Genomic DNA, 27,731 nt, shown 5'->3' with positions numbered 1-27,731 from the left:
GCTCAGCCACACCCAGGTTCCTGACCCACAGATACTACAAACAACAGCCTCTAAGTTCTGGGGGTGGACGGTAATTGTTACAGGGCAACAGATATCGAATGCTGTCCAGTCGCCAGCTGAAGGGTACTTCCTTTATTTCCAGTTTTTGTTGTTGTTCCGTCGCTCAGTTGTGTCCGACTCTCTGTGACCCCATGGACTGCAGCACGCCAGGCCTCCCTGTCCATCACCATCTCCCGGAGCTTGCTCAAACTCATGTCCACTGAGTCGGTGATGCCATCCAGCCATCTCATCCTCTGTTGTCCCCTTCTCCTACCTTCAATCTTCCCCAGCATCAGGGTCTTTTCCAAGGAGTCAGCTCTTCGCATCAGGTGGCCAAAGTCCTGGAGCTTCAGCATCAGTTCTTCCGGTGAATATTCAGGGTTGATTTCCTTTAGGATTTCCAGTTTTAAGTGACTATGAATGAGACTGGGATTTGCATTTGCATACAGGTGTTTCTGTGGACGCTGTTTGCATTTCTCTTGAGGGTGGGGCTGCTGGGTCATAGGGAAGGTGCATGTTTATAAGAACTGCCGACTTAAGCCAGTTGCTTAGTGTTTACGCCAGTGTTGGAGAATCCTCTCCAGTTTCTCACAAAATCATTTCTCTCCCTCACTGTCTCCGTCTTCTTTCCCTAGGATTCCAATGAACACTTCTGGCCATTTCCTTTATGTCTTTAAATCAGCTTCTGAAATTTCCACTCTGCTTCTTTGTGCTTCATTCTGGATATTTTCTGATTTATCTTCCTCTTTCCTAGGATTTTTTTTTTAATGACTGTGTCTAATTAACTTTAAACTCATCCTCTATTGTACTTAATTTTATGACTGCCTTCTTCAATCTCAGAATTTCCATTTGATATGTTTTATGGTTTCTGATTTCTGCTGAGATTTTCATTCTTTTATCTCCTTAGGCAAAGTAAACATACTTACTTTGAAGCATGTGCTTCTGAACTCGTCTTTTGAGGCCCTGTGGATACACGGCTATTTCTGCTCACAATTTTTCATCTTATTTGGTGTCCTCATGTGTCCGTTCCCTTTTGATGACGTGTTGGACTTTGTATTTGAAAAGTGGTTTGTCAGGACATCCTGAAGGTAAGGATGCTGTTACTGTCCTTTGGGATAGATCCACGCACTCTTCTCCTCCGGGTGCCTCTGGCCTCTGTCGTCCTGAAGGATCTCAGCCGGCCCCAGGAACTGAGATGATTCACAGAGGAGCTGGGGGCCAACAAGTTCTTCGTTTGACTCTCACCGTGGAGCCTTCAACCTCGCCCTGGGGCCGTGGGAGGTGCTGGACACAGCCTGGCCCCACAGTCCTAGGAGACACAGCCCGGCCCCACAGTCCTAGGAGACACAGCCCCACGTCCCAGCTGCCTCCAGGGGACTGGGTGAGCGCCCCTGACGTCCTTCAGAGAAAAGCCTGGAATTCAGGCCTCCCTGCTCTGCGTCATTACAGCCCACACCCACGCCCTCAGGCTCTTCAAGAGAAGGTTGGTCTGAATTTTCTCTTCAGACGTCACCTAGAAGCTAGGGCTGCTTCTAGGGTGGGAGGAATAAGCTATGTGTCTAAGCCACTATTAGAGAGCTTTCAGATAGACACAGCCAAGTCAGTTTCTATAAGACTCGTCCACTGACAAAGCCACATCGAATACCTAAAACAGTGTGGAGTTTACCATTCTTTCAATGCGATTTCCCTTCACTTCTCTGAGGCATGGAAATAATCAACAGGAACTATACTCACTGCTTGTAATAACCTATTAGGGAAAAGAATATAAAAAAGAATATGTGTGTGTGTGTGTGTGTGTGTGTGTATGTGTGTGTATCTGAATCACTTTGATGTATATCTGAAACTAACAAACACTGTAAATAACTATTGCATACAAAATTTTAAAAATTAATTTATTTATTTTAATTACTTCACAATATTGTGGTGGTTTTTGCCATACATTGGCATGAATCAACCATGGGTGTACACATGTCCCCCATCCTGAACCCCCCTCCCACCTCCCTCCCCATCCCATCCCTCAGGGTCGTCCCAGTGCACCAGCCCCAAACACCCTGTCTCAGGCATCAAACCTGGACTGGCGATCTGTTTTGCATATGATAATATACATGTTTCAATGCTATTCTTTCAAATCATCCCACCCTCGCCTTCTCCCACAGAATCAAAAAGTCTGTTCTTTACATCTGTGTCTCTTTTGCTGTCTTGCATATAGTGTCATTGTTACCATCTTTCTAAATTCCATATATATGCATTAATATACTGTATTAGTGTTTTTCTTTCTGACTTACTTCACTCTGTATAATAGGCTTCAGTTTCATCCGCCTCATTAGAACTGACTCAAATGCATTATTTTTAGTAGCTGAGCAATATTCCATTGTGTATATGTACCACAGCTTTCTTACATACAAAATTTGTTTTTTAAATAATTATGTTTTTCTTTAAAAATACTATTAGATCATCATCTCCTCTGCTCAGGATAAGTCTCATTTTATACTGGCTTCCAAAGACCAAATACTCCACAAAAATCTCTGGGGGAAAAAAGCTAGCTAATATTGAATGCAATTTTAATTCTTTAACTTGAAAATAATAAGTTGACAATATACCCTACAGTGGTATTTCATCCTTTATGCCTTTTCCCAGTTTTTAAGCCTATTTCATTTCTGTTTTAAATTCATTCTCCCTAGAAAGTTGATACAACTTAAAACTTGTATCTATTTACTTTCAAGTTTAAAGAAGTGCTTACCATTTGAGACAGAATTTCCATTTTCAGCAGTCATTGCACTGGAGAGTGAATTAGATAATTGAATCCCATGGTTATTTGCATTTCTGTCCTGGGTCTCTGATGTAATTTCTGAAGTACCAAAATCATCTCGGCTAGTAAGGTTCATGTTCGTTTCAAAACCTAAAATAAATTGTAGGAAAAAAATTATTCTTTCCTGATCAAATGTACCCAATAAGTTGAATCAAATAGTGGAATGAAAGAATAAACTCAGGAAGTCAAACACTCATTGCATTTGAAACAGTAAATTAATAATCATCCCTAACCAAATTTACGGTCTACAATATATTCATCAGTCTGCCATACCCCTGTTACATGTAGTGGGCTGCATTAAGTGACAATGGCGAATTTCATAAATCTGCTATTTCCAAAATTCTATAGCATTTTTTATGTCATATGTGTAATTATAGAACTGCATATCTTGTGAAGGTTATTTCCTGAAAGAAATGTGATGATATACTCACGTTTTAGAAGTTTTCTGAGGCTTTAAGTAGAGCTGAGGAAAACTTACAGTTTTGAAAAAAAACAAAACTATACTTTTATTGTTACAAAATATGTTATTATCCACTTAGGAGTGTGTGCATGCCCAGTCACTACGTCTTGTCTGAGTCTTTGTGACCCCACGGACTGCAGCCCGCCAGGCTCCTCTGTCCAAGGGGTTCTCCAGGCAAGAATACCGGAGTGGGTTGCCATGCCCTCCTCCAGGGGATCTTCCCCACCTATGGATCGAACCCGCATCTCCTGCATTGAATGTGGATTCTTTACCTCTGAGACATCTGGGAGTCCCCACTTAGGAATATTAAGACTTCAAAACCCCACTTCTGCATTCTGTACATTAGAAAATCACCTAAATGTCAACACACACGTCCTATATTGAGCTCTCTGAGATGCAGAAACACAGAAGCCGCTGTCCAAATTAGGCTGAGGAGCCGAAAAAAGAAAGGAGTCCTGGGAGATTCCTGTGTGACATGAGGATATGCCACGCTGCTTCTGGCCCTTAGCTGTGGGTGCCCAGTAGACCCTTCTGTCTCTTATGTCCTTCTGAAGTTTTAGGCTAACACATTGTTCATAAGGATAATAAACGTAATACGCTTTATTGGATTTTGCAGATGGTGAACAGTTCATCTCTTGTGATGCTGAGGGAGGCAGGAGGAAGGCCGAGCTCACCCCAGAGGCTGGGCTGGGTGGAACCCTAGCTCTCCCTCCTGGGCACTGCCTCCCCGGCCCTTCGGACGTGCACTCAGATAGCACCCAGGCCTGGAGCCCTTTCCCAGAGGCCCCACACCGACTCACGCTTCTGGGCCTGGGGTGGCCTATCCCAAGCTCAGCGCCCCCCTCCCCACCCGGGGTCCTGCTCAGAGCCCCCTCCTCTGTGCTGTGTGGCATCCACTCCATTACGAGTGAGCACGTGCTTGGTGGGCAGATGCAGGAGGGTGTGCCAGGCTTAGAGAGGCAAGCGGTGGGCAGACAGAAGGAGCGCAAAAAGAGCAGGGCTTTCACAACCAGCCAGGAGTGTTTACATTTCCGTGACCCAGGGAGTAGCTCCTGACTCTTTGCATTTAAAACACAAGTGAAAAGAGCGTCCCTGGCAGCTCAGTGGTCAGGAATCCTCCTGTCACTGCAGGAGACGCGGGCTCCGTCCCGATCTGGGGAGATCCCACAGGCCACGGGGCAGCTCAGCCTGCGGGCCACAAATATGAGCCTGTGCTCTAGAGCCTGGGAGCCGCAGCTCCTGAAGCCTGCAGGCCCAGAGCTGCAACTAGAGCGTAGCCCCCATAACGAGAAGCCCCATTCACTGCAACTGGAGAAAAGTCCTTGCAGCAGGAAGACCCAGCACAGCCCATAAATAAATCAATAAAATTATATATAGAGAGAGAAAGTGAAAGTGAAGCCACTCAGTCTTGTCTGACTCTTTGCGACTCCATGGGATTTTCCAGGCAAGAGTAATGGAGTAGGTTGCCATTTCCTTCTCTAGGGGATATTCCCAACCCAGGGACGGAACATGGGTCTGCATTGCAGGCAGACGCTTTACCATCTGAGCCACCAGGAAAGTCTATATATGTATATATATGTGTATCAATAGATAAACAAGTGAAAAGGCTTTGGCCAGGCCAGTGTGGGAACAGTGGCCAAGGTCAAGTTTTGGAATTGTCACTCTCTTAGCTCACGACAACCAGAGATCATCCAACAGGCTGGAGCTGAAAGAATATCCATTCAATTTGGTAAACTCTATTTGGCCTTTTTCAAAAATATCTTCTGAAAATTAGTAAAACACATTTAAAGTCATCTCGACACACACACACACATTTATCTGCATTTATTTCTCTTGAAACTATTTATTTCCATTCTTTAATTCAGCTGTTTATTGAGAGTTCCTCTGCCCAGACTCTCCCCGGGAGCTGGGATACCACGAGGCACAGGCAGGGAGCTGGGAGCTCCCCTCCCAGGAACGTGGTCGACAACCAACAAGCGAGGAACCAGGCCAGTGGGTGATGGACCGTGGTGGGCTCCCAGCGGGGCGGCAGTGGGGCTGGCAGCCCAGGTTCTCGGGCCGTGTGGGGCAGGGAGCGTTCTCCAGGGGTCTTGTTTAGGCTCAGGGCATGAAACAGGGCATTGCCCCCAGGTAACAGGGAGTCCTCTTAGGTCTGGGGGTTCAGTACTCGATCCTCTGAGACGGTGTGTGGACTCTTGGTAAGAGTGTGTGATGCTAGCATCCCCCAGAATGAGCTGCTAGCTCATAAGCAATTGATACATTTAATTTTGGTCGAATCCTCCATTTTTGCTATTAAAAGTTTAAAAAAAAAGACCTCAGAATTCCCATCAACAGGTTCAACTGCAGCCAAGAAATGTTTTAAAATGTGTCATACAAGTCAGGCTGCGGTCCTTATGTTGTCTACGAGAGTGTTCTTTATGCTTTTATCATAAGAGTGTGGTTGTTGTTCAGCCGCTCAGTCGTGTCCGACTCTGTGACCCCATGAACTGCAGCAGGCCAGGCTCCCCTGTCCTTCACTGTCTCCCGGAGTTTGCTCAAGCTCACTGTCCATCGACTTGGTGATGCCATCTAACCACCTCATCCCCTGCCACCCTCTTCTCCTCCTGCCCTCAATCTTTCCCAGCATCAGGGTCTTTTCCAATGTGTCAGCTCTTCACATCAGGTGGCCAAGGTCTTGGAGCGTCAGCTTCAGGGTCAGTCCTTCTAATGAATATTCAGGGTTGACTTTCTCTAGGATTGACTGGTTTGATCTCCATAAGAGCAAACATTTGTCTATTCCAAGGATGGCTCTGGGCTGGAATAAGGAAGTGAGCCCTTCTTAAGACGTAAGAATGCGTGGTCACCCTGATGACGATTCTTCACGTTGTTCTTACGGTAATCAGCATCTCCCCGTGTGTTCATTACATGCCAACCTCCTGCTGCAGGCAGGACTTAGTTCTCGTTTTCCTAACAGGGCGGTGGAGCCCTCACCCCTTCGCCGGTTTCCAGATGATGTCACGAGGCCCGGGGAGGCAAACCCACCTGCAGACGTCTCACAGTGAGGCAGTGTACCCGCGGGGTTTAGACCACGGTGTGCAGGGCTCTGCCGTCCACCCACACCCCTTCCTCCTTATTTCACCTGCTGATGTAAAGATGAGGCAGTTTCTCTTCTGGGTCTCTGTCGCCCACGCCTTGGTGGGAATGACTGGGAGCCCCAGGTTGAAGAGGTGTCCTCTGGCCACTGGAACAAAACCTGCTACCTCAATACTGACACCCTCACTTTGGGGTTATGCTCATGCATGAATATCAACCAGGGGAGTGTCCGTTTCTACTTTCTGTTCAGCCTCTGCCCGTAAGCGCCCGATTCCATGGTGGATCCAAGTGCCTGAGGGTCTGCGTTCCAGCTTGTTCGTCTCTCAACAACCACAGTGAGGGGCTCGGGCAGAGGCTCTGGATGTTTGGTTCTGCTGTCCCGCTGTCAGTCTCGTGGCGGGACGGCTGCAACCCGCCCTGTCAAAGGTGCGCCCGTGACCCTGCCTCAGCACTGAAGATGTTACAACAGGAGGCCGGCACGAGGACTCTGGCAGGAAGCCTGGAGAAGGCTTAGCTGTAAAACCGCAGGTTGGAGGCATACTTCATGGAAAACTAGGAAAAAAAATAGCATGGAGCCAGTAAAGTCGCGGTTTGTTCATGCCTCCAAGCCGTGGTCCTCAGGGTTTTGAGGGTGAAGAAAAGTCACAGTAAAAGAAAACGTTTGCGATTCTCAGCAAATCTAAGCAAACAAGCAGGAGAGTGAGTGCTGGAAAACCCCACCCAGAGCTTTAGAGGAGTGTCTGAGTCCGGTCTGCATCCGGGCACCTGGTGAGATCGGTGGTTCATGCAGCTCAGGGCAGACCTCTAATGGACGGAGCGTTGACACTCGATAACTCCAATCCCTGCGGAATCTCCTTGCAGCCTGTGCACTCGGACTCTCCGGGACCCCACCCAGGGCTGCTCTCACAGGTCTGCGGAGGATGAATCACGCTGGGATCTGCCTCAAAGATAAAATCCTGGCCCTTACGTTAAGATACGATGACTGAAGACAAGGAGGCCAGGAAGGCACATTCTGGTTGAGTATTAATTGAACGGGAGAATTTGAGCAAACTTAAAAATCTAAATGCAAACAAACAAAAAAAAATCCCATAGTCCAATGCTAGCTTTTGTATATACATTAGTTATCCTGGGTGGGTGTGATGTTTCAAAAGCTGTGACTTTCAGTAACAGATGACACCGCACCCCCCAACCCTCCAAGGGACATATGACGCTGTCTGGAGACATTGTTGGTTGTCACACCAGGGAGGTGGGTGCCCCTGGCATCTAGCAGGGATGTTGCAAAACCGCTCACAATACCCAGGACAGACCTCAGGACAAAGACTCACCTGGCCCGCAGTGTTCATTCACCTGGCCACGGAGGGCTGAGGTGGACAAACCCTGTTTTAAAAGCTAACTTAGATAGGTTCACTTGTACCACTGCGGGAGAGAGACGCAGACATAGAGAAGGGCCTGCGGACACAGCAGGGGAAGGAGATGGTGGGATGAACTGTGACTGGGATCGGCGCATATACAGGACCACGTGTAAGACAGACGGTGGGAAGCGCTGTATAGATAGGGAGCTCGGCTCGGGGCTCCGTGATGACCTGAGGGTGGGATGAACTGGGACTGGGATCGGCGCATATACAGGACCACGTGTAAGACAGACGGTGGGAAGCGCTGTATGGACAGGGAGCTCGGCTCGGGGCTCCGTGATGACCTGGAGGTGGAATGGGGGAGGGACGGAGGCTGCAGAGGGAGGGGACACATGTGCACGTGTGGCTGATTCACGCTGCTGCAGGGCAGAAACGAACACAGCATCATAAAGCAACTACACCGGGGAAAAAAAATGAAATCTTGGAATTAAAAACATAAGGCTAAGGCAGATCCTGCTCTTCCCCACTCGCGTCTCTCTGCTGGTTTCTAATTTTGTTCAGGTCAAAATCCAAAGGCTTCTTGAGGTTGAGAGACCCACACTCCCCAACCCCGGGATCTCACCCCCTGCTTATTTTGACCTCATTTCCAACTACCCGCCCGCCACCCGCCTCCCCAGCTTCGCCAGCGTCTCCGCAACCCTCAACTCAGCCTCCGACTCTCCCCGGGATGGCCCAAGCGGTGGGGCGGGGGCTCTGTACTGTGTTCAGGGCTCGGCTCGAACCACCCTGAACAGAACGACCTTCCTGACCACCTTCGAGAAAACAGCACCCTTCTCCTCACCCGGGTCAATTTCTGTCCTTCTCACCAAAGGAGAAGGTCCTTCTCGCCATGTGGCATGCTACATGTCAACTGTTGGCTTATTTTCTGTCTCTTCCCTCCAGAAAACTGATGCCATGAGCTCAACGGCAGTCTTGGTGTCAAAAGTGCCTGCATATAGTAGGTGCTCCATAAATATTTGTTGAAAGGAACAGAAAAAAGAATGAAGAATGAATGAATATAACAATAATGTTATACAAAAACCCACTTTCTAAAAGAAACCATGCTATGTGTAAGTGGAAAAGAGTCGACAAATTTACTAACTGAAAAACTCATGTGAATTATTCTAGAAAACTCATGCATCTCAGCAATTATTTCTCCCCATTCACATGCGATTATTGGAAACACATAAAAGGATTTCCACTGTTAATGATATGCCTATGAGTTTTAACCACTACTTATAAAATTATAAGGTAGAGGAAAATTTCACACTGTGTGAGGTAAATGTGTTCTACTCATTCAAAGGGCCAGAGCTGTTTTCTTTCCAACTAAGGCTGCTAAATTGGACAAGACATAACAGCTAAGAAATGGAAGCAACCCAAGTGCCCCCTGATGGATGAATGGATAAGGAAGGTGTGGCACACACCCGCCGCGGACTGCTACTCAGCCACGAAAAAGGAGATCGTGCCATTTCGGACAGCACGGGTGGAGGCATTGTGTTAAGTGAAATAAGTCAGACAGAGAAAGACAAGTTGCTGTATGCTTCACCTGTATGTGGAATTTTGAAAACAAAAGAAATGAAAAAACATGACAAAATAGAGTCAGAGGTGTTAACAGGCCGTTACCAGAGGGAAGGGAGGAGGGGGATGAGAGAAATGGGAGAGGGAGACGGAGAGGGACCGCTTCCAGTTACAAAATAACTGGGAGTGAAACATACAGTGTAGGGAATACAGTCAATAAACTTCATATTTTTAAAAACAAACGAAATCAAAGGGCCACAGCTGTTTGATTTCTACTGAGAGTGTTAACTCGCAGAAGAAAAGATGTGTGGATGTTGGAAATCTATCCCTGACCGATGAAGGGAGGGTTCATGTTTTCACTATTTTCCCAGCAATCACCACTGGTAATTATTTCATTATTGTTCCACAAAGTCCCTATACAGTCTCTTAAAAAAAAAAAAAAAAAAAAGCCATCAGTATTGACTATGGCCTCTTAGCAGCTGGAGATGAGTAGAGGTGAGTGGACCCCAAGGCTAAAGGAAGGGTCTCCAGACTCCACCCCACTTGCAAAGGTCGTTTCTAAGTCAGGCAAAGCACCCAGTTCACATCTGTGACCTGACTGCTCTTTTTGACAGAATTTCTATAACTGTTGTAGCAATACATTTGTTATTTTTCTCCTTCTTTCAACAGATCTTCATCACGCATCCACTGTGCACAGGCACTTTTCTAAGCATAGAATAACGAGTATTTTGCTTTGACTGATCTCATGTTAAATAGATGTCCGCGTCGCTCCTTAAATTTGGGTCATTTTTACTCTTTTTCTTAAAGAAGTTCCTCCTTCCCCCAATTGCATAAGTTTCAATTTGTTGAAAGCAGGAAGAAGAAAGAGAGCCTGCTGCAGACATAGAGGACTCGGGCAGTAACTCAGCTGGCCCAACCCTGACCCCTGGGGCCTGCTGCTCCCGAGGGCACGTCAGGGAGGATGACAGAGCAGCGAGATGCTGGACCTCACTGACACTCCTTGCAGGCCTGATGCTGTTTAGACGGGTCCTCAGGGCAACCTCCGAGCAGAGAGAGCCCAGCTCCTCACCGGCGCGGGACTAGAATGCAGGTTTACCTGGACGTGGGAGGTGTGAGTTCAAGGAGGGGACAGGTCTGCGGGAGGAGAGGAGCTAGGGGTTTCTCGGGGGGAGAAAGCAGAGGGGAGACAGAAGCTAAGGAGGAGAACTTCTCTCGGGAAAGGGAGGTCAAGATTTTCAAGAGGGGGGAGAAGCTTCTTACTAGAGGGGAGACGGCTTCTTGAAGAGGTCCGGGGAGCTAGAGAAACCCGGGCACAGTGAGTGGCTGGGAGAACTTCCCAGTCCAGAACTGGAAAGTGAAAGTGAAAGTCGCTCCGTCTCCGACTCTGCGACCCCATGAACCATACAGTGCATGGGACTCTCCAGGCCAGAACACTGGAGCGGGCAGCCTTTCCCTTCTCCAGCGGAGCTTCGCAACCCAGGGATGGAGCCCAGGTCTCCCGCACTGCAGGCGGATTCTTGACCAGCCGAGCCACAGGGCAAGTCCCGAGCTGGAAGACGGCGGCTAAAGGCAGGCTGGCCGGTGCATTCCCCCTCAGCCGGGGGAGCGCTGAGAAGCCCCTGAGCTGGGGGCCGCCTGGGGGCTTCCTGGGAATTGCCGAGTGGAGAGCCCCGAGCCAACCCCGTTCCTCCTCCGCACCGGAGATTCCTTCAGGCATGGAGTGCAGACACCAAGTTCTATACAGTCCAGGCTACATGCAAAGAGGTAAGCCAAACGGTTTTCCAGAAGGATGTGTCTGAAAGAAGGGCGTCCTCAAACGCTCCCATCCCAGGAGGGCGGTAAGACAGTGAGTGACGGATGTGTGGACCCCACGGATGATGCAAGAGGGAGAAGCGCAGAGCGCGGTCCGACTCCGCTGGGGGCCTGGGGGTGGATGTTCCGGAAGGCTCTCCTCCTCCCGGGCGGAGTGAAGGTTTTGCTGGGCTTTTTTCGCGTGTGTGTTAAAGCCGTTGACACTTAAAAGGCCAACCCGAGGTGGAGGCACACCCGGTGGCGTCCTAACGGGTGTCTGTCCTCAGCCCGTTGGCAGGTGGCAGCTCAGAAGGGCCTGCTCGGGCGGCGGGGAAGCGCACGCGGAGGGAGGGCGGCCGACGCCCGGCCTGCGCGGGAGAGACGGCTGCGGCGGCCGCGGGAGCCGGCAGGGCGCGGGGCCGGCAGGGCGCGGGAGCCGGCAGGGCGCGGGGCCGGGCCCAGCGGCACGCACGCACGGCGGGGCGTGGCGAGGCGGAGGGCCAGGGACGGCCGCACGCGGGGCGGCAGGGCCAGCGCCTCGAGGGCCCGGCTCGGCCCGCCCGGGGCCGGGGGGACGGGAAGGACGCCGCGTTAGCAGTCCGGCAGCAGATGTGGACGGCGCACCAGCTTCACAGGGGGCTTAGGAACCGAAGCGCGGGGAGAACTGAGCCTCGGGCAGTAGAAGCTGGGGTCAGCTGAGTTACGGACCCCGGGGAGCCCAGGGGCGGGGGCTAAGCCAGGGCCAGCCACGAGGACGAGTCTGGGGCCACGACCTGGACTCCGGCGACAGCCACCTGTTGTCGTTACCGTTGTTTAGCTGCTAAGTCGTGTCCACTCTTGTGACCCCGTGGACTGTGGCCGCCAGGCTCCTCTGTCCGTGGGATTCTCCAGGCGAGAATACTGGAGTGGGTTGCCGCTTCCTTCTCCCGGGCATCTTCCCGACCCGGGATCGAGCATCACCCCTTGCGGCTCCTGCGTTGGCAGGCAGATTCTTTATCTCTGCGCCGCCTGGGAAGCCCTTGGGGGTTATTAAAGCGAGTGGCGATGATTTGGACGAGAGCATTTACTAGGACTGAAGAGGGAATGTCTGGGGGAGACTTAAAAATCCTCGGGAGGGAGAATTTCTCCCAGGAAAAGCGACATTCCTACAAGCAAGGAGGCAAAAGGCAGGGCACACGTGGCAGAGGATACAGACAGGCTGCCGGAGACTCGGGGGGGGGGGGGCACACGGGCTGGGACGGGGGCAGCTGGCAGGGGCGGCGGCTGAGGGCACCAAAGGCCGAAGAAGGGTCAGGGCGACGAGGAGGGGCTGAGCGGGGGAGGCTTTCTTTAAGAAGACTGCTCAACACATCACTTCTCTCTTAGGTACCTGAACTTGGGGTGGTTCTAGGCTGTGTGTTGGAAATGGGTGAGACTACAGTCCAGGTTTCAGTAACACAGGAGCAGAACAAAGTGTAGCTGTTTGATTTAATGCTGAGAGTGCTCTGCAAGGCATAAAAAAATGTGAGAATACATTTGAGACTCATTACTCATGCTGGCTATCGTTCGTTCTGCAACTCTATAGGAAAATTCCTCTGCAGAGAGGCTGCTGCAAGCAGGAATGCATTTGTTTTTACCCTATCTGGCGTTAAGGAAAAGTACACAGGCTGAGAGGGAGCCAGGCCTGGACCCGCTGCTTCTCAGGCTCTCGGTTCTAGAATTCGGAAGTTGCAGCTTGCAGTCTCTGCCGACCGACACACGTAGGTGGCATGTCACTGCACGTAAGCGGGACCACTCAGACCACAAATCAGCCTCCGGCTTGTGTTAAACCAAATCTGTTTGCTACTTTAGGGGGCTTCCTGGTGGCTCAGATGCAGAGAGTCCACCTGCAATGCAGAAGACCCGGGTTTAATTCCTGTATCTGGAAGATTCCCCGGAGAAGGGAATGGCAACCCACTCCAGTATTCTTGCCTGGAGAATCCCATGGACAGAGGAGCCTGGCGGGCTACAGTCCATGGGGGTCACAAAGGGTCAGACACAACTGAGAGACTAACTTGATTCAATACTTTGTGTTTCAAGGAACAACGCCTGAAGTCTTACATTATTGCACATGAGTAAAAGGCACAAATAGGGACCCAGAAATCACTCCACAGCCCCCCCTGCCCTCTTCCATAACAGGCTTCTAGAACGTGAATTAGACTTTTTTCTTGTCCATGATTGTATAATCCAGACATTTGGCATCTTGTCTCAGAGAAAGACAAATGCCAAGTGTCGGGATTCACCCAGACGCAGTGGCGGGTCCTAAACTCAAACAGGAAGAGAGATTTCCCATGTGGAGCTACGCAAGGAGATGTCACGCGTGAGCAGAGGGCCCGTTCTCAAAGAGATGCCATCAGGACACACGCTGCAGCGTCTAAATGACCCTCAGCCCCAGGAATCAGACTTCATCACAGCTTTGCTGATAGTCACAGAAATGAGTTAAGAGACAGCATCCGTGTCTGCCCGTGATGGGGAAGGGGGACCACGTGCAGTCCATGCGACAGGTCATGTGGCAGCCACATCCCACACACGGTCATATCTCTACAGGTACTGATTACTCAAGGAGACGCAAAACACAGCACTGGGATGGGCGAGGACGGGCAGCCTGAGCAAACGAAACTACCAGACCTGCTTAGAGGCCAGAGCCGGCCCCGGCCCTCCCTTATGAAATCACCACCCTTGAGTAGATGAAAACTGCTCTGGAACTCGGTGCCGAGCATTCTTCTGCAGCAGAAAGCGCCACCAAGACTCACGCTTGGGGTTAAGCTGGATGGAAAGAAAGGGCTTCCTTGGCCACCCCGCCCACCCCTGCCGGCTCCCGCCACCCACTCCCCTGCCAAGTCTTGGGGAGATGGCTTGTGCTAAAAACACCAACCGAAGCAGGAAACAGAGTGATATCTTCAACAACATATGTGCTGAGCAGGGCAGGAATGTACCCATAGTAAAGCTAAAAAATGACTGTCAGTATAAATAAGGTTTGCAGAACCCAAAAAGGCACAGAAATGTATGTGGTGCCAGTTTTCTTTCCAGGTTGACCAGCTGGCTCCTTCTGGGTCCATCTCCCCTGTCCGTGCCATAGCTGGAAGAGGCCTGGCCACTATTCCCTCCCCTGGAGCTCATCTTGCCTGTAAGTAGCTGAACGTTGTGGATGTTTAGCCGCTCAGTCGTGTCCAACTCTTTTTGACCCCAGGGACTGTAGCCCACCAGGCTCCCTTGTCTATGGGATTTCCCAGGCAAGAATACTGAAGTGGGTAGCCATTCTCTTCCCCAGGGAATCTTTCTGATTCAGGGGTTGAACCTGAGTCTCCTGCATTGGCAGGCAGGTTCTTTACCACTGAGCCACCTGGGAAGCCCATAAGTAGCTGAATATGCAACATCTAACCCGGCTGGCCTGGCTCAGAGACCCATTCCTACAGTGTCTAACCTCAGAGGCCGCACGGGCATTTGTATACCTGGTGTTTCTACCTTTCCTCAATGCCAGGGGGTGATGTAAACCCAGGAGGGCAAGAACACCGCACCTGCACGGCTGCCCTGGGGGGACAGCGTGTGTCCCCCTCCCTCCAGACGCAGAGGCAGAGGGGGGTTATTCCTGTTATTCTTCTGGGAGCGCTCAGTATTTGTGACATGTGCCTGGCGTCACAGGGATGGGAGGCTAATAACACTACTGGAAAGAAAAGAGGCGAGCGCCCCCAGGACAGCTCTATCTTCAGTTCCCACATCCTTTCCCAGGAGAACAGCCGACGCCCAGAGTCAGCAGACCCCTTCCGAACAGGAACTGCTTACTTATTTGTCTTTTCATTTGCACAAGAACTGTATTGACTCTATTTTGTCTCTTGGTATTTAACCACCTTTATATATAGCTCTTAATAGAGCCTCACTTGGGTTTCTAATAGATAAATTGCTTTAAGAATAACTACTTCAGTCCTTCTCCAGGCTTCCCTGGTGGCTTAGACGGTAAAGAATCTGCCTGTAAGGCAGGAGACCCAGGTTCCATCCTCGGGTTGGTAAGATCCCCTGGAGAAGGGAATGGCTACTCACTCCAGTATCCTTGCCTAGAGAATCCCATGGACAGGGGAAGCTGGCAGGGTGTTGGAAAGAATTGGACATGACTGATCGACTAACACTGCTTACATTCTTTACTTCAGTCCTTGAGAAAAATATAATCTACGTTTGTTCCACGTTAGGGACGCTAGGTTGTGCATTCGTTGTAAAATGGTTTCTAGTGTTTTCTGGCCAGGCCCCTGCCCCACCACGTGAACCTTGGCACAACTGGATGTATGGCTGAATCACACATCGTATGAGACGGTCAGACTTTCATTTTTGGCGTTCATCTCATTGGTATGGTTGCAGCTGAGTCAGAGAGCCAATGAAATCAATGCAAGTGAAAACCCAAACAGCAGTGGTGTATGTTGAATCTTTTCAAAATCCTCGTTCAGAACTAATTATAAAATTTATCCACCCATGGTATTTAAAGGGTCTTCCCTACTGGCTCAGTCAGTAGAGAATCTGCCTGCAATGAAGGAGACCTGAGTTCAATCCCTGGGTTTGGAAGATAACCTGGAGAAGGAAATGGCAACCCATTCCAGTGTTCTTGCCTGGAGAATCCCATGGACAGAGGAGCCTGGCGGGCTCCAGTCCACGGGGTCACAGCTCATGAGAGTCAAACACGGCTGAGTGACTAACACACACTCAAGACATTTAAGGGCCCCAAGGGCACAGATCAGGGCCCATGGGAACAGGCAGAAGCCACACACCCTGAGCCTCTGCCTGAGTCTGCATTTTACGGGGGCAGGCCTGGGGTAGGGGCAGGCCTGGGGTAGGAAGCCCCAGGAGCGGGGGGCGCACTCGGGAGCCCTGGGGGGCTCAGGACAGCAGCAGTCCCCCCGCTACAGACGTCTGCCCACAGTTTCACAGCCTGGAGAAGCCGTGCACGTGTGTGGATCAGCCCCACTGCCCACACCAGTGGCTGCCGCCCAGCAGCTCCGAGGCCTTACATAACAGATTAAAAATATCTACACAGACTTAAAAGTCTTGTCACAATTCTCCAGCCACGTGGCCAGTCCCTCTGATGGCTCCTGTGGCTGCGTCCTTTATGGAGGGGGGCTGGCTGGCCTCCCTGACCCTGCGTGCCCCCCAAGCCTCCATGCCTGGGACCAAAGGTCCCCGGAGCTGCCTCTTCGTGGTGATGTCAGTCACTCAGGAAGGAGGAGTCGCTGGGACTCTGCAGGGAAGGCAGGCTGAGTCGGTCGCCAGTGGCCCTCATTTCCCCCTGGAACCATCGGGAGAAAGCCCCTTGGAGTGGGGCAGGAGGTGGGGTCCCCCTCCTCGTATGCCCACCACCGGGCATCTCTCATCTGTCATTTATAAGCTGTTTGTTTACACATAAATGAACACAGAAGAACCCTTTTCATACTCCTGGTGCAGCTCCTCCAAAGCGTTACGCGGTGATGCCATCACGCCCTTGGATAAACCTTCTTCCTCAGGGTTGTAAGATGCCCCTGGTCTCAGCCTGAGGTAGTGTATCCCCTCTTTCTCTAGCTGCTTTGGTCTCATCCTCTCCTCTTTCCTCCAAAGGAATCCTACCTTCATTTGGGATCAGTTTCAAAGGACATATGTATGGGTTGAGAAGAATCAATTTAGTGAGTCATGATAAGCATTGAACAGCCAACGAGAGTAGAATGAATTGAATAAAAGTGCAGCATTTCTCAAGCATTAGGGGTAAGCCATTTGAGAAACCCAAACAGTATCTTCACTGACAACGTTTCTTGCTGTCCGGGGACCTTGTGAGTTGCTTGAGAGTCGATTCCATATTTTACTTATAAACCGATACAGCTTAGGAAAATACCCTGTACAAAACACATCCTCAGTGTATATGTCGAATGAATGAATGAAGTCTGCCCCTTTTATTTATGATTATTTTTCCCCAACCATCTTTGAAAACTTGAGGCAAGTAGCAAACAGCAACACAAAATGTTGGCTGCTCATCAAATGGTTTTGCTTGACGTTAACCTCTGATGTTTTTAATCCTGAAAAGAACTGTGTGTCTTGGGGGCGACGTCACAGAATGGATGTATTATCTGGAAAATGGAACCTTTTCCCTAAAGTCATTACGAAGGGTCCCTATGATGGATTCCACCCCTGCAGCAATGGAAACACTTTCTGGTTAGCAGCTGGACCACATCAGTGGGCTGCCTAATGAGCATCAGATTAAAGAGACATTTGTATGATCCCCCATCACCACACAGAAGCCCAGTGCCTCTGCCCCGCATGGCTGTCACGGCTGCAGAAATTAGACGAGATTTCCAGCCGGAGTAAGGGAACAGAGGAGATTCCCCTCTTAGCTGTGACTACATCAGCGAAATGAGTGCCAGCAACTGGAGTTTGATGGTCTCATTTGACACGTAAATGAGGCAGTCACGCCTCTGGTTGTGCTAAGATTCACATGGTGGGGCAGGGGGGTGGCCAGAAGGTACTAGAAAGCAAGTTATGACCGGAGCACGAGCTGGTGTCTGAGATGGAGCAAGGGATTACATTGTTCTTAAGGACCGAAGTAGTTCTTTTTAGCACAATTTTCTATTAAAACTCCAAGAGAGATTCCATCACGAGCTATATATAAAGGTGGTTAAATACCAAGGGCAGCAAGGAGATCACAGCAATCAATCCTAAAGGAAATCAACTCTGAATATTCACAGGAAGGACTGACGCTGAAGCTGAAACTCCAGTACTTTGGCCACGTGATGTGACCAGCTGACTATTGGAAAAGACCCTGATGCTGGGAAAGACTGAGGGCAGGAGGAGAAGGGGACGATGGAGGATGAATGATTCGATGGCATCACTGACTCAATGGACACGAGTCTGAGCAAACTCTGGGAGACAGTGAAGGACAGGGAAGCCTGGCGTGCTGCAGTTCATGGGGTTGCAAAGAGCTGGACACGACTTAGCAAGTAAACAACAGATACCAAGAGACAAAATAAACTCAATACAATTTTCATGAAAATAAAAACAAAAATCTCTTCAGCTCTACAGAATCTATTGCTGGGCACTGGTTATTTACTTGAAAAAAGGTACGCAAACTGGGAAGAGTACTCCCGGGCTGGTGGTTTAGGTGCTCAGTCGCGTCTGACTCCTTAGCGACCACCTGGACTGCAGCCCGCCCGGCTCCTCCGCCCAGGGAATTCTGCAGGTAAGAATACCGGAGAGCGCGCCATTTCCTCCCCCAGGGGATCTTCCCGACCTAAGGGATGGAAGTCAGCAGTCGGGCTCTTTCCCGCTGAGCCGCCGGGCAGGTTGGCCTACCACAGTCCTTGTGCTGGATGTGTGCCTCCATCCTGCTCCTAAACCAGCCCGGCCCCACCCAGGTGAGCGCCCCTGAGAACTGGAACTAACTCCAGAAAGAGACGTGACTTCAGGAAGTAACCTAAGGGCTGCGAGCTTTGGTTTGCTTTTCAGTAAGGTGGGCACAGTTGCATAGGGAGAGTTTCCACCCACCGCTCTGCTCAAGTCTTCTGTCTCCTACTTACTCCTTCCTGGATCTTCCCACTTCAAAGGAGGAGAATAAAACCAAGATGGGAAACACGCCGATTTGCTCAGTTGCACCCATGGTGTACACGCCACTTCCTCCATTCTTTAAAGTGGACATTTTTGGGTAAGGGTGTGTTTGATTTTGAGCCAGATTCTGGGGTGTGAAGAAACTCTTTTGCAGGTTTTGCAGGACTTTGGGTGCACACATTCGCAGGTATGGTACCCTGAGTGTTCCACTATAAACATGTGTCATCTCAGATCTAGCTCATGTCTGCCGTGGTTCAGTTCAGTTCAGTCGCTCAGTCGTGTCCGACTCTTTGCGACCCCATGGACTGCAGCACGCCAGGCCTCCCTGTCCATCACCAACTCCAGGAGTTTGCTCAAACCCATGTCCATTGAGTTGGTGATGCCATCCAGCCATCTCATCCTCTGTCGTCCCCTTCTCCTCCTGCCTTCAGTCTTTGCCAGCATCAGGGTCTTTTCCAAGGAGTCAGTTCTTCGCATCAGGTAGCCAAAGGATTGGAGTGTTAGCTTCAGCATCAGTCCTTCCAATGAACACCCAGGACTGACCTCCTTCAGGATGGACTGGTTGGATCTCCTTGCAGTCCAAGCGACGCTCAAGAGTCTCCTCCAACTCACAGTTCACAAGCTCAGCTCTTCAACGCTCGGCCTTCTTTACGGCCCAACTCTCACATCCGTGGTTTGGCTCCTGCACATTTTAAGACTGAGTCACATGCGTGGGGAGCAAAGTGAGTGAGATTGTCACTGATCGGTTTATTACAACGAACATGTCTCGGTTGCATGTAAAATTGCAACTGCCCAGTAACTGCCAGTGTACGATGTCTAAGGATGAGCATTACAGACTTCAAGAAGAAATCAGAAAAAGGGAGAAGTGAAAACCAGGGCAGCAAAAGGCCTGAGAAGCTTCACACACAGTGGGTGTGAGGTGACTGCTGACTCATAGGATGCAGGGCTGGTGAAAATGACACCGAATGTAGCAAGCTATCAGGTGGTGTGGAATTTTCTAGGTTAATCTGAGAATTAATCACAAAAATGATTCAGGTTGGCATAAAGGCCCTAAACACTCTTAGGTAGTTAAGAAACGGGTCTTTCTCTTCCAATACTCTTAAGGAGAGAGAGAGAACACCGCAGTGATCCAGGTCATCTTCAGGAAAACATCCATGCACCCTGTAGCTTCTAAGCATTTCTTCACAAAAGGAAGAACACCCTGGGATATTGTATTATGTGGCAATAATGAGATGCAGATAGCCAGGAAGGTCTTTATTAACTAGCTATGGGAGAATCACTGAGTGGCTTAGAGGCTAAAGCACTGGCTTTCTCTTTGGAGCCCCCAGTGGGAGTTTAATTCGAAATCTAGTCTAGAGACCACCCCCTCCAACACACAATGTCTGCTTGCTTTAATGGGTTGATGGTATGAAAAATATGTACTGCTTATGAAAGATAATCCACTTCTGAAAAGACTTGACTTTTTTCCCCCAGAATTCCAGGTACAAAAGATCTCCTCCCACTGGATGGCGTGCCGGAGAACAGTCCAACTGGGAGGACTCCCCTGCGTCCTCCGGCTCATCTCAGGAATGATGAACTATTTATGCACGCTCTCTATCTCTGGTCTGACGGCATGCTGGCGGCTTTAGATTCACAGCCAAGCCATGAAGGAAATTTCCCAGGAGAATTTCACACTATTCGCAGGGTAACTTTTTGATCAGGTTGATCTAAATATTTAATTGTCACAACTCCCTGCTTGGTTTGACGCCTGGGTTTCAGAGAATGTCGCAGCCACGTCCAGAGGAAGTAGCAAGCTCAGGAGGCCTTTGAGTTTAAGATTCTCCCAACAGATATTTATTGAGGGCTCTGAGTATGGGGCTGACACTAGTTTTTGTTGTTGTTTTTTCAGCCATGCTTCTAATTTTGCCATTACAGTATCTATATCTCTATATAGGTATGTTTGAATATCTATATCTGTAGCTATATCTGTTTCTATAGCCACATAATCTAGGAAATAAATAGTTGCTGTAGAGACAGATGAAGTGAGCTTTTTTGGGCCGTGAAGTCGGCTTTTTTGGGCTGTGTGCCTTTCTCCCGGGCTTCCCAGGAATCCTGCCAGTGCAGGAAACACAAGAGACAGGGGTTCAAGTCCTCATTTGGGAAGATCACCTAGAGGAGGGCATGGCAACCCACTCCAGTATTCTTGCTCGGAGAATTCCACGGACAGAAGAGCCTGTGGGCTTCAGTCCACGGGGTCGCAAAGAGTCGGACACAGCTGAGCAACTGAGCACGCGGGCACGCCTCTCTCCTGCCCTGGCTGGAGCCGGCTGTTGAGAAGCACCGCTGCCCATCCGAGCAGCCCTCAGCGTGGCCCCTGGGACGGGGGAGAGGTCCCTGTAGCTCTACCCAGCGGCCAGCCCCGAGCAGGCATCCCAGACCGCACTCCCAGGACCCACACTCAGGCCCTGCAGACAGGGGCACTTCCTCAAGGCAAGATGCTGGGTGAGCGCTTTGCAAGTGAAGGCAGCTGCCGTGAGTGACGGCTCGCCTGTAATTAGGAGCTGTTCCCAAGCAGAACCTTACAGAGGCAGAGACCAAGCAAAGCAGGAAACAATCCTTCCGAGCCAGAGGAGTGATTCCGGCGTCACCTGCGTGCTGGGGGTCCCTGACACTGCGGAGGGCCGTTTGCGGGACGGGAGGGGAGGAAGGGTCGCTATCGAGAAGCCTACACTGAAAGAACGCTGTTACTGTTTAGTCGCTCAGTCGTGTCTGACGCTTGGCGACCCCATGGACTGCGGCCCACCAGGCTCCTCTGTCCATGGGATTCTCCAGGCAAGAATACTGGAGTGGGTTGCCATGCCCTCCTCCAGGGGAATCTTCCCGACCCAAGGATGGAACCTGGGTCTCCTGCACCGGCAGGCGGATTCTTCACCACTGAGCCTCCAGGGAAGCCTTTCAAGGCTCCTGGCCAGATGCTAACAGGACCAGGTACCCTGAGCTCATGTTCGGAGACAGGGCTGCCACACACGGGCTCCTGGCGCCGCCCCGCCCGCTCCCCTCCTCTGCACCCACCTGGGGAACTCGCAGCCCCCCGCCTCCCGCCCCCATCATCGCCCATCACGCGTCCTGCTCGAGGGTCAGCCCCCGAGGCGGGAGGCTCTCCTAGATGCTACCGCAGCAACGAGCTCCTGCTCTGGGGCCGCCAGCTGTGCCCCCGCCCCGCGCCCTGCTCATCAGCGCTCCGTGATGAAGTCTGGGTACCTCTCCCCAAACGAGGTCCGAGCGCACCGCTGGGGTTCACAGGCCACGCGGGGCTCAGTCACAGACCCACGGGGGGGTCCATGCCCCCCAGGGTAGAGCCTCCCCTTGAAATGGGGTGGACCCGTCTGCGCCCGCCCTGTCTGGGGAGGGCAGGGCACCCAGAGCTCGCTCTCTCGCCTCTCTGGATTCCCGGGGGCAAGCCCCGGGCTTGCGTCAAGCGAATGCCTGGTGGATGATTACACAGGAGTGAGCTCTACAAGTTAACGCAAGTCCTGGGTGCGGGGCCCCGGGTGCACAATCCCCCTGGGTGAGAGAGTTCTCGGGCAGTGAGAGAGGAGGCGCCGTAAACAGGGGGGGAAATGTCACAGCGTGCGCAGCAAGTATTAGGCACTTAAAAAAAAAAAAAGGCCAATTAACACGGAAGACAAAGAGCTCTGTGCTCTTAACGTAGGTAGGTCTGGCTGTGGGTCAGTTTATTCCAGCTGAAAGCTCATTTGCAAGAGGAGACAGACGAAGGGTTATTTCTACTGGGCATCCGGGGAATGAGAAGCACTGCAGCGTCCGGTTCAAGTCCCAAAGACAGAGACGCCTGGAACGCGGCGGGGCCAGGAGCTGCTCAGAACACCGTTTGCTCACACTGGGACCCACGCGTGTGCCAAAGCGCAGGGCAGCCACATTCTACAGCTCACCGTCTCCATGTATCCACCCAGCGACGAGCGAAGGACCTGCTTCGCTGGGGATGCTAAGCTTGCCTTCCCCGAGGACTTCTTCGTTTGGAAAAACGAGGGAAACTTGGGGCCGATGTAAAATGGTTCCAGAAGGCAGAGGGATGCCTTCTTTTCACAGGAGGGCGGCCAGAGTGCCCTCGACTACACATCAGTAAAGTATGTGCTTGCTCCGTCCACGCCCTTTGCAACATTCATGGAGCCTCAGGCCACCACCACCCACAAATAAATCACCACCAGAGAAAGCAAAGCAGTTGGAGAGTGAGCGAGATTAACAGCTCAGCACAGGAGAGACAGCCAGAAGAGCCTGCAAGTAGGCACGATGCCTGGGGGACGCCAAGCCCTGCATCCCATCCCTGGATGCTGAGCCCTGCACAGGAGGATGGGTCCTACGCTGCCATCTCATTAGAAGGCGTCAGAGATGAAACAGAAGACAAGCGTAGAAACGTCTGCCTCAGACATCAGGAGCAGAGAACGGCAGTTTAGCGACGCTGCCCTTGAGCACAGGTCACAGGTTTCCGCCTGTAATTCTGTGATATCTCAGTGATTGTAAAGCATCTTCTTACTACTGAACATTGCATAAGTAACTGCACTTAATTTGGCAGAGAAGCTTCAAAACCTCACGCAGTGCAGATTGGGAGGCAATGGGGGCTTCCCAGGTGGCTCAGTGGTCAAGAAGTCACCTGCCAGTGGAGGAGACAGGGGTTCCATCTCTGGTCCGGAAAGACCCCCACACGCTCCTCGGGTGACTAAGTCCATGCGCCACAACTACAGAGCCTGCGCTGCAGAGTTCGGAAGCTACAGTGACTGAACCCACACACCGCAACTACCGAAGCCCATGCTCCATAACCAGAGGAACCACCGCAACCAGGGAGTGGTCCCCACTGGCCCCAACCAGAGACCAGTCCAGCCCAAAGCAAATAAAAACAATTTCTTTGAAAAGATGCAGTTGTAACATGTACTTGAGAGACTGATCTTTCTTTCATGCTTAGCCCTGTTTGGATGTGATAATTAGAAATTCACATCTTGATGCTGTCGCTGTAGAAAAGTTACCTGCACAGCTGTCCACACAGGGGGCTGCGCTCACAGACCTTGTGGAAGTCCCCGAAGGCCAGTGATCTCTGGTGGAAAGCTGACTCCAGAGAATTATTTCAGCTGCATCATGAAACAACGATGCTCTCACATCTAGGGGCAGCTTCTGTCTTGAGCAGCGGTCTCAAGTCCCATGATGCTCAAACGGATCGACAGGTCTGTACTTGTTAAAGTGACTTAAGAATAAATCTTTTATTTTTTTTCTAAAGGACTTCCCTAATGAGATTTATACAAATATTTATCAGTAAATTGCTCTGACATTGCGGCATATTTCCACATAATTCAGCGATGGTGGAGGAAGCTGGAGACAGAAGCTAAGACTGGTCACAGAGACAGTTCCTTAATCCATTGTACTTTTGTATGTGCTTGAAATTTTCCATAAAGCCAACTTTAAAAATAATTTTTAAAATGGCCCTATGGAATCAAGCATTACACTGTAAAAATTTCATTTATATAATGAAAGTGAAAGTATTACTCAGTTGTATCCAACTCTTTGTGACCCCATGGACTGCAGCCCGCCAGGCTCCTCTGTCCATGGAATTCTCCAGGCAAGAATACTGGAGTGGGTTGTCATTTCCTTCTCCAAGGGATCTTCCCAACCCAGATCAAACCTGGGTCTCCTGCATTGCGGGAGGTTTCTTTACCATCTGAGACACCAGAGAAGTCAAAACTCAAAATATCCTTACTTGGAGTATTTATGCAATGAAACAAAATATTTGAAATTAAGAGTAATTTCCATTTGACTGCAGTGGTTCTTATTTGTAAAAAAATGCCCCAGGGCCAGATTTATCAAATATATGTCAAACTGGTTTTTTAAAGGTTGGTTTTCATCAAATGTATTTAATAAACACCTAATACATGCAAAGAAATATTGTCTCTATATTTTCTGCTCTCAATATAATTTTTAACTACTTATTTATATTATATAAACTAAGGATGCACAGTACCAGAAAATCACAAAATCTTTTTCTTTTTTACATATTCTGCAAATCAGACTCCTGCACTTTCTTCTCCAGGTTTCTGAGGCGTACTGCATTTTTGTTAATGCCTGATCATCCTGCTCTTTTTCAATGGACACAGAAAACACACTCATTTTATTTCACGTTACAGATAAACAACAGCTGCCAAAGGAACCGTTTGGAGCAATGGCGCACCCTCGTGGCCCCAGGAAGCAAATGGTATCCCCTCTGCATTTGAACTCGGTCTCATAATTTTTGAAACTAAGCAACTATAAATAATTAGCATAATAATATTAACCATAATACGGCATCAGAAGAAAAACACCTTGGGAATGAATGGGATAAACAGAAAGGCACAGACAATTGAACATGCAGTTGTTCTTCATTCCAAGGGCCCAGTGACCCCAGAACACGTTCCGAAATTGTATATAGCTTTGAGCTGTGAAGTACATGTTTGGAATTTTATGAAGCAGTTTTCTTATCCAAACTGTAGGACTCTTACTTGTTGCACCTCAGGGGAGTAAATAGGACTTTTTAAAGCCTTATCTTCTGCTTTGTTTTATTTCCTTGCAGTTCCGGGCCTCACTGTGTAGGTAGCTGAGACAGTCGCCTGTAGAGCCAGAATCGTTGCATTTAAGTCAGGCTGTGTCTCTCAAAGTGGAGAGACCCGGGGCAAGTTTAATCTTTATGCCTTAGTTTTCCCAGCTGTAGGATGGGGACACCACAGCAGACACTGTTTGCTCTTGTGAGAATTAAACAGGTTCTTAAAGCCGTGCCTGGGGCATAGTAACCTCTGCGACTACTGCAGCAAGACGACTCCTCTCCAGCTGTCCTCACAGCTGTCACCGAGACAATCACATTTTCTCCATACCTCCATTCTGGACTCTTAAGAGCTTCTGTGACTCTGTATCCCTCCAGCTGATTACCCAGGAGTCTATAGGAACATGACAGTTATGAAATCCCACATTTAGGTCTACAGGATAGCAATGGAGTACAATTAAACACCGAGGACCTTGCTTCCTGCCCACAACTCACCATCCCTTACATGCTGCTGCTAAGTCACTTCAGTCGTGTCCGACTCTGTGCGACCCCGTCCCTGGGATTCTCCAGGCAAGGACACTGGAGTGGGTTGCCATTTCCTTCTCCAATGCATAAAAGTGAAAAGTGAAAGTGAAGTCACTCAGTCATGTCCAACTCTTCACGACCCCATGGACTGCAGCCCACCAGGCTCCTCCGTCCACGGGATTTTCCAGGCAAGAGCACTGGAGTGGGTGCCATTGCCTTCTCTGCCCTTACATGCTAATCAGGGCCAAAATCAGTTTGGAGAGAATCCTCTGAATGCCTTTTCTCAAGTCCAAAGGAAGGAACTGTCAACACTGGACTATTTCTAGAGAGACATTATTTTACCAACCAAGGTCCCTGTAGTCAAAGCTATGGTTTTTCCAGTAGTTATGTATGGATGTGAGAGTTGGACTTAAAGAAAGCTGAGTGCTGAAGAACTGATGCTTTTGAATTGTGGCGTTGAAGAAGACTCTTGAGAGTTCCTTGGACAGCAAGGAGATCCAACCAGTCAATCCTAAAGGAAATCAGTTCTGAATATTCCTTGGAGGGACTGATGCTGAAGCTGAAACTCCAGTGCTTTGCCTACCTGATGTGAAGAACTGATGCGTTTGAAAAGACCCTGATACTTGAAAAGATTGAAGGCAGGAGGAGAAGGGGATGACAAAGGATGAGATGGTTGGATGGCATCACCGACTCAATGGATCTGAGTTTGAGTTTGAGTAAACTCTGGGAGTTGGTGATGGACAGGGAGGCCTGGCGTGCTACAGTCCATGGGGTCGCAAAGAGTCAGACACGACTGAGCAACTGAACTGAAGTGAGGTGACTCAGACGGTAAAGAATCTACCTACATGTGGGAGGCCCAGGTTTGATACCTGGTTCAGGAAGATTCCCTGGAGAAGGGCATGGCAGCCCACTCCAGCATCCCTGCCTGGAGAATCCCATGGACAGAGAAGCCTGTCAGGCTACAGTCTATGGGGTCGCAAAGAGTCGGATAGGACTGAGCAACTAACACACATAATCTCTTCAAGGTCGCTCTCCAAAGAATCGAGGAAGAAGTTCTGAAATGCTTCCGCAAATTTGCGGTACAATTTCCCCACATCACAACTGTCCAAGAAACGAGCTACAATTAATTCAGGTGACTTGAGGCAGAATTAGCTGCCCACTGGATTCTTTGGTAAGAAAGCTCTTTCAGGTGAAGAGAAGAGCATTTTTTAAATTAAAGAGGGTAAAGAAAAAGATTTGTAATCTTAAAAGAAGTCCCAGGGCTTCAGTAAATCATGAATAACGGCCATGCGATTCATTCAGAAGAAAATGGATTACTGGCTCCTGGATCACAGGGTGTAAACCTTAATAATCATATAAGCAGCTCTGGTGATTAGCTCCAGTGTGAGGACTGTTTATTTTTTTCCTCCCCAGGCTTCTCTGAGGCCCCTTCTGCATGCTGAACGAATGACCTGGACGACGCCACGAGGACGCGTCCGGTGCTCTGGTCCGGGTGTTTCCGGGTGACGAGCCACCAGGAGTCCCAGCGTTCACAGCCGCACGGCTGGCCTCGGTCACCCGGGGCGTGGGGACAAGCCTCTGCCACTGCAGCTGCCATTATTACAGCCACTGTGCTGGGCGCAGAAGCTGCCAATTCGGGTGTTCGTAAGCAAGTCTTAAGTGGCTCCAGACAATCTTTTCCAAGTGAAGAGTGTTTTGTAAAAGCCCACAGGAGGAAAATAGACGCTTTCTAATTTCAGAGTTGCACTAACGATGGTGTCCTTGAGGTTTCGATGCATGTTCCCAGGCACTGGTTAATGTCACCCCGGGGAAATACAATTAGCACATTCGGGCACCCTGGCTGGAGACCTCTCTGTGGTCCTCCTCGCGAGTCCTAGACTTAAGGATTTCCAAAGGATTGGTGCCGGTCTAGAAAATCATTAACTTCACTTTTCTGAATACACCTGAGAAGAATTCACCCAACTCTCATCTATAGTAAAAGGAGGCTTATGAGGCTGTAATAAA

The 27,731-nt window shown here is 50.0% G+C and overlaps 1 protein-coding gene across 1 annotated transcript in view; it reads right to left on the bottom strand.

Moving 5' to 3' along the window:
- Positions 1-27,731, bottom strand: part of MYO16 (myosin XVI) — a 372,035-nt gene that overhangs the window by 25,065 nt on the left and 319,239 nt on the right. The window contains exon 32 of the mRNA XM_065901993.1: positions 2,780-2,938. Coding sequence (XP_065758065.1) covers positions 2,780-2,938 — 159 coding nt within the window. The remainder of the gene's footprint in view (positions 1-2,779; positions 2,939-27,731) is intronic.

This window comes from Muntiacus reevesi, chromosome 11 (assembly GCF_963930625.1).
Source record: "Muntiacus reevesi chromosome 11, mMunRee1.1, whole genome shotgun sequence".
NCBI classification, from domain to species: Eukaryota; Metazoa; Chordata; class Mammalia; order Artiodactyla; family Cervidae; genus Muntiacus; species Muntiacus reevesi.
Note: the sequence above shows the minus strand (reverse complement) of the source record. Positions and strands in the feature narration are given on the sequence as shown.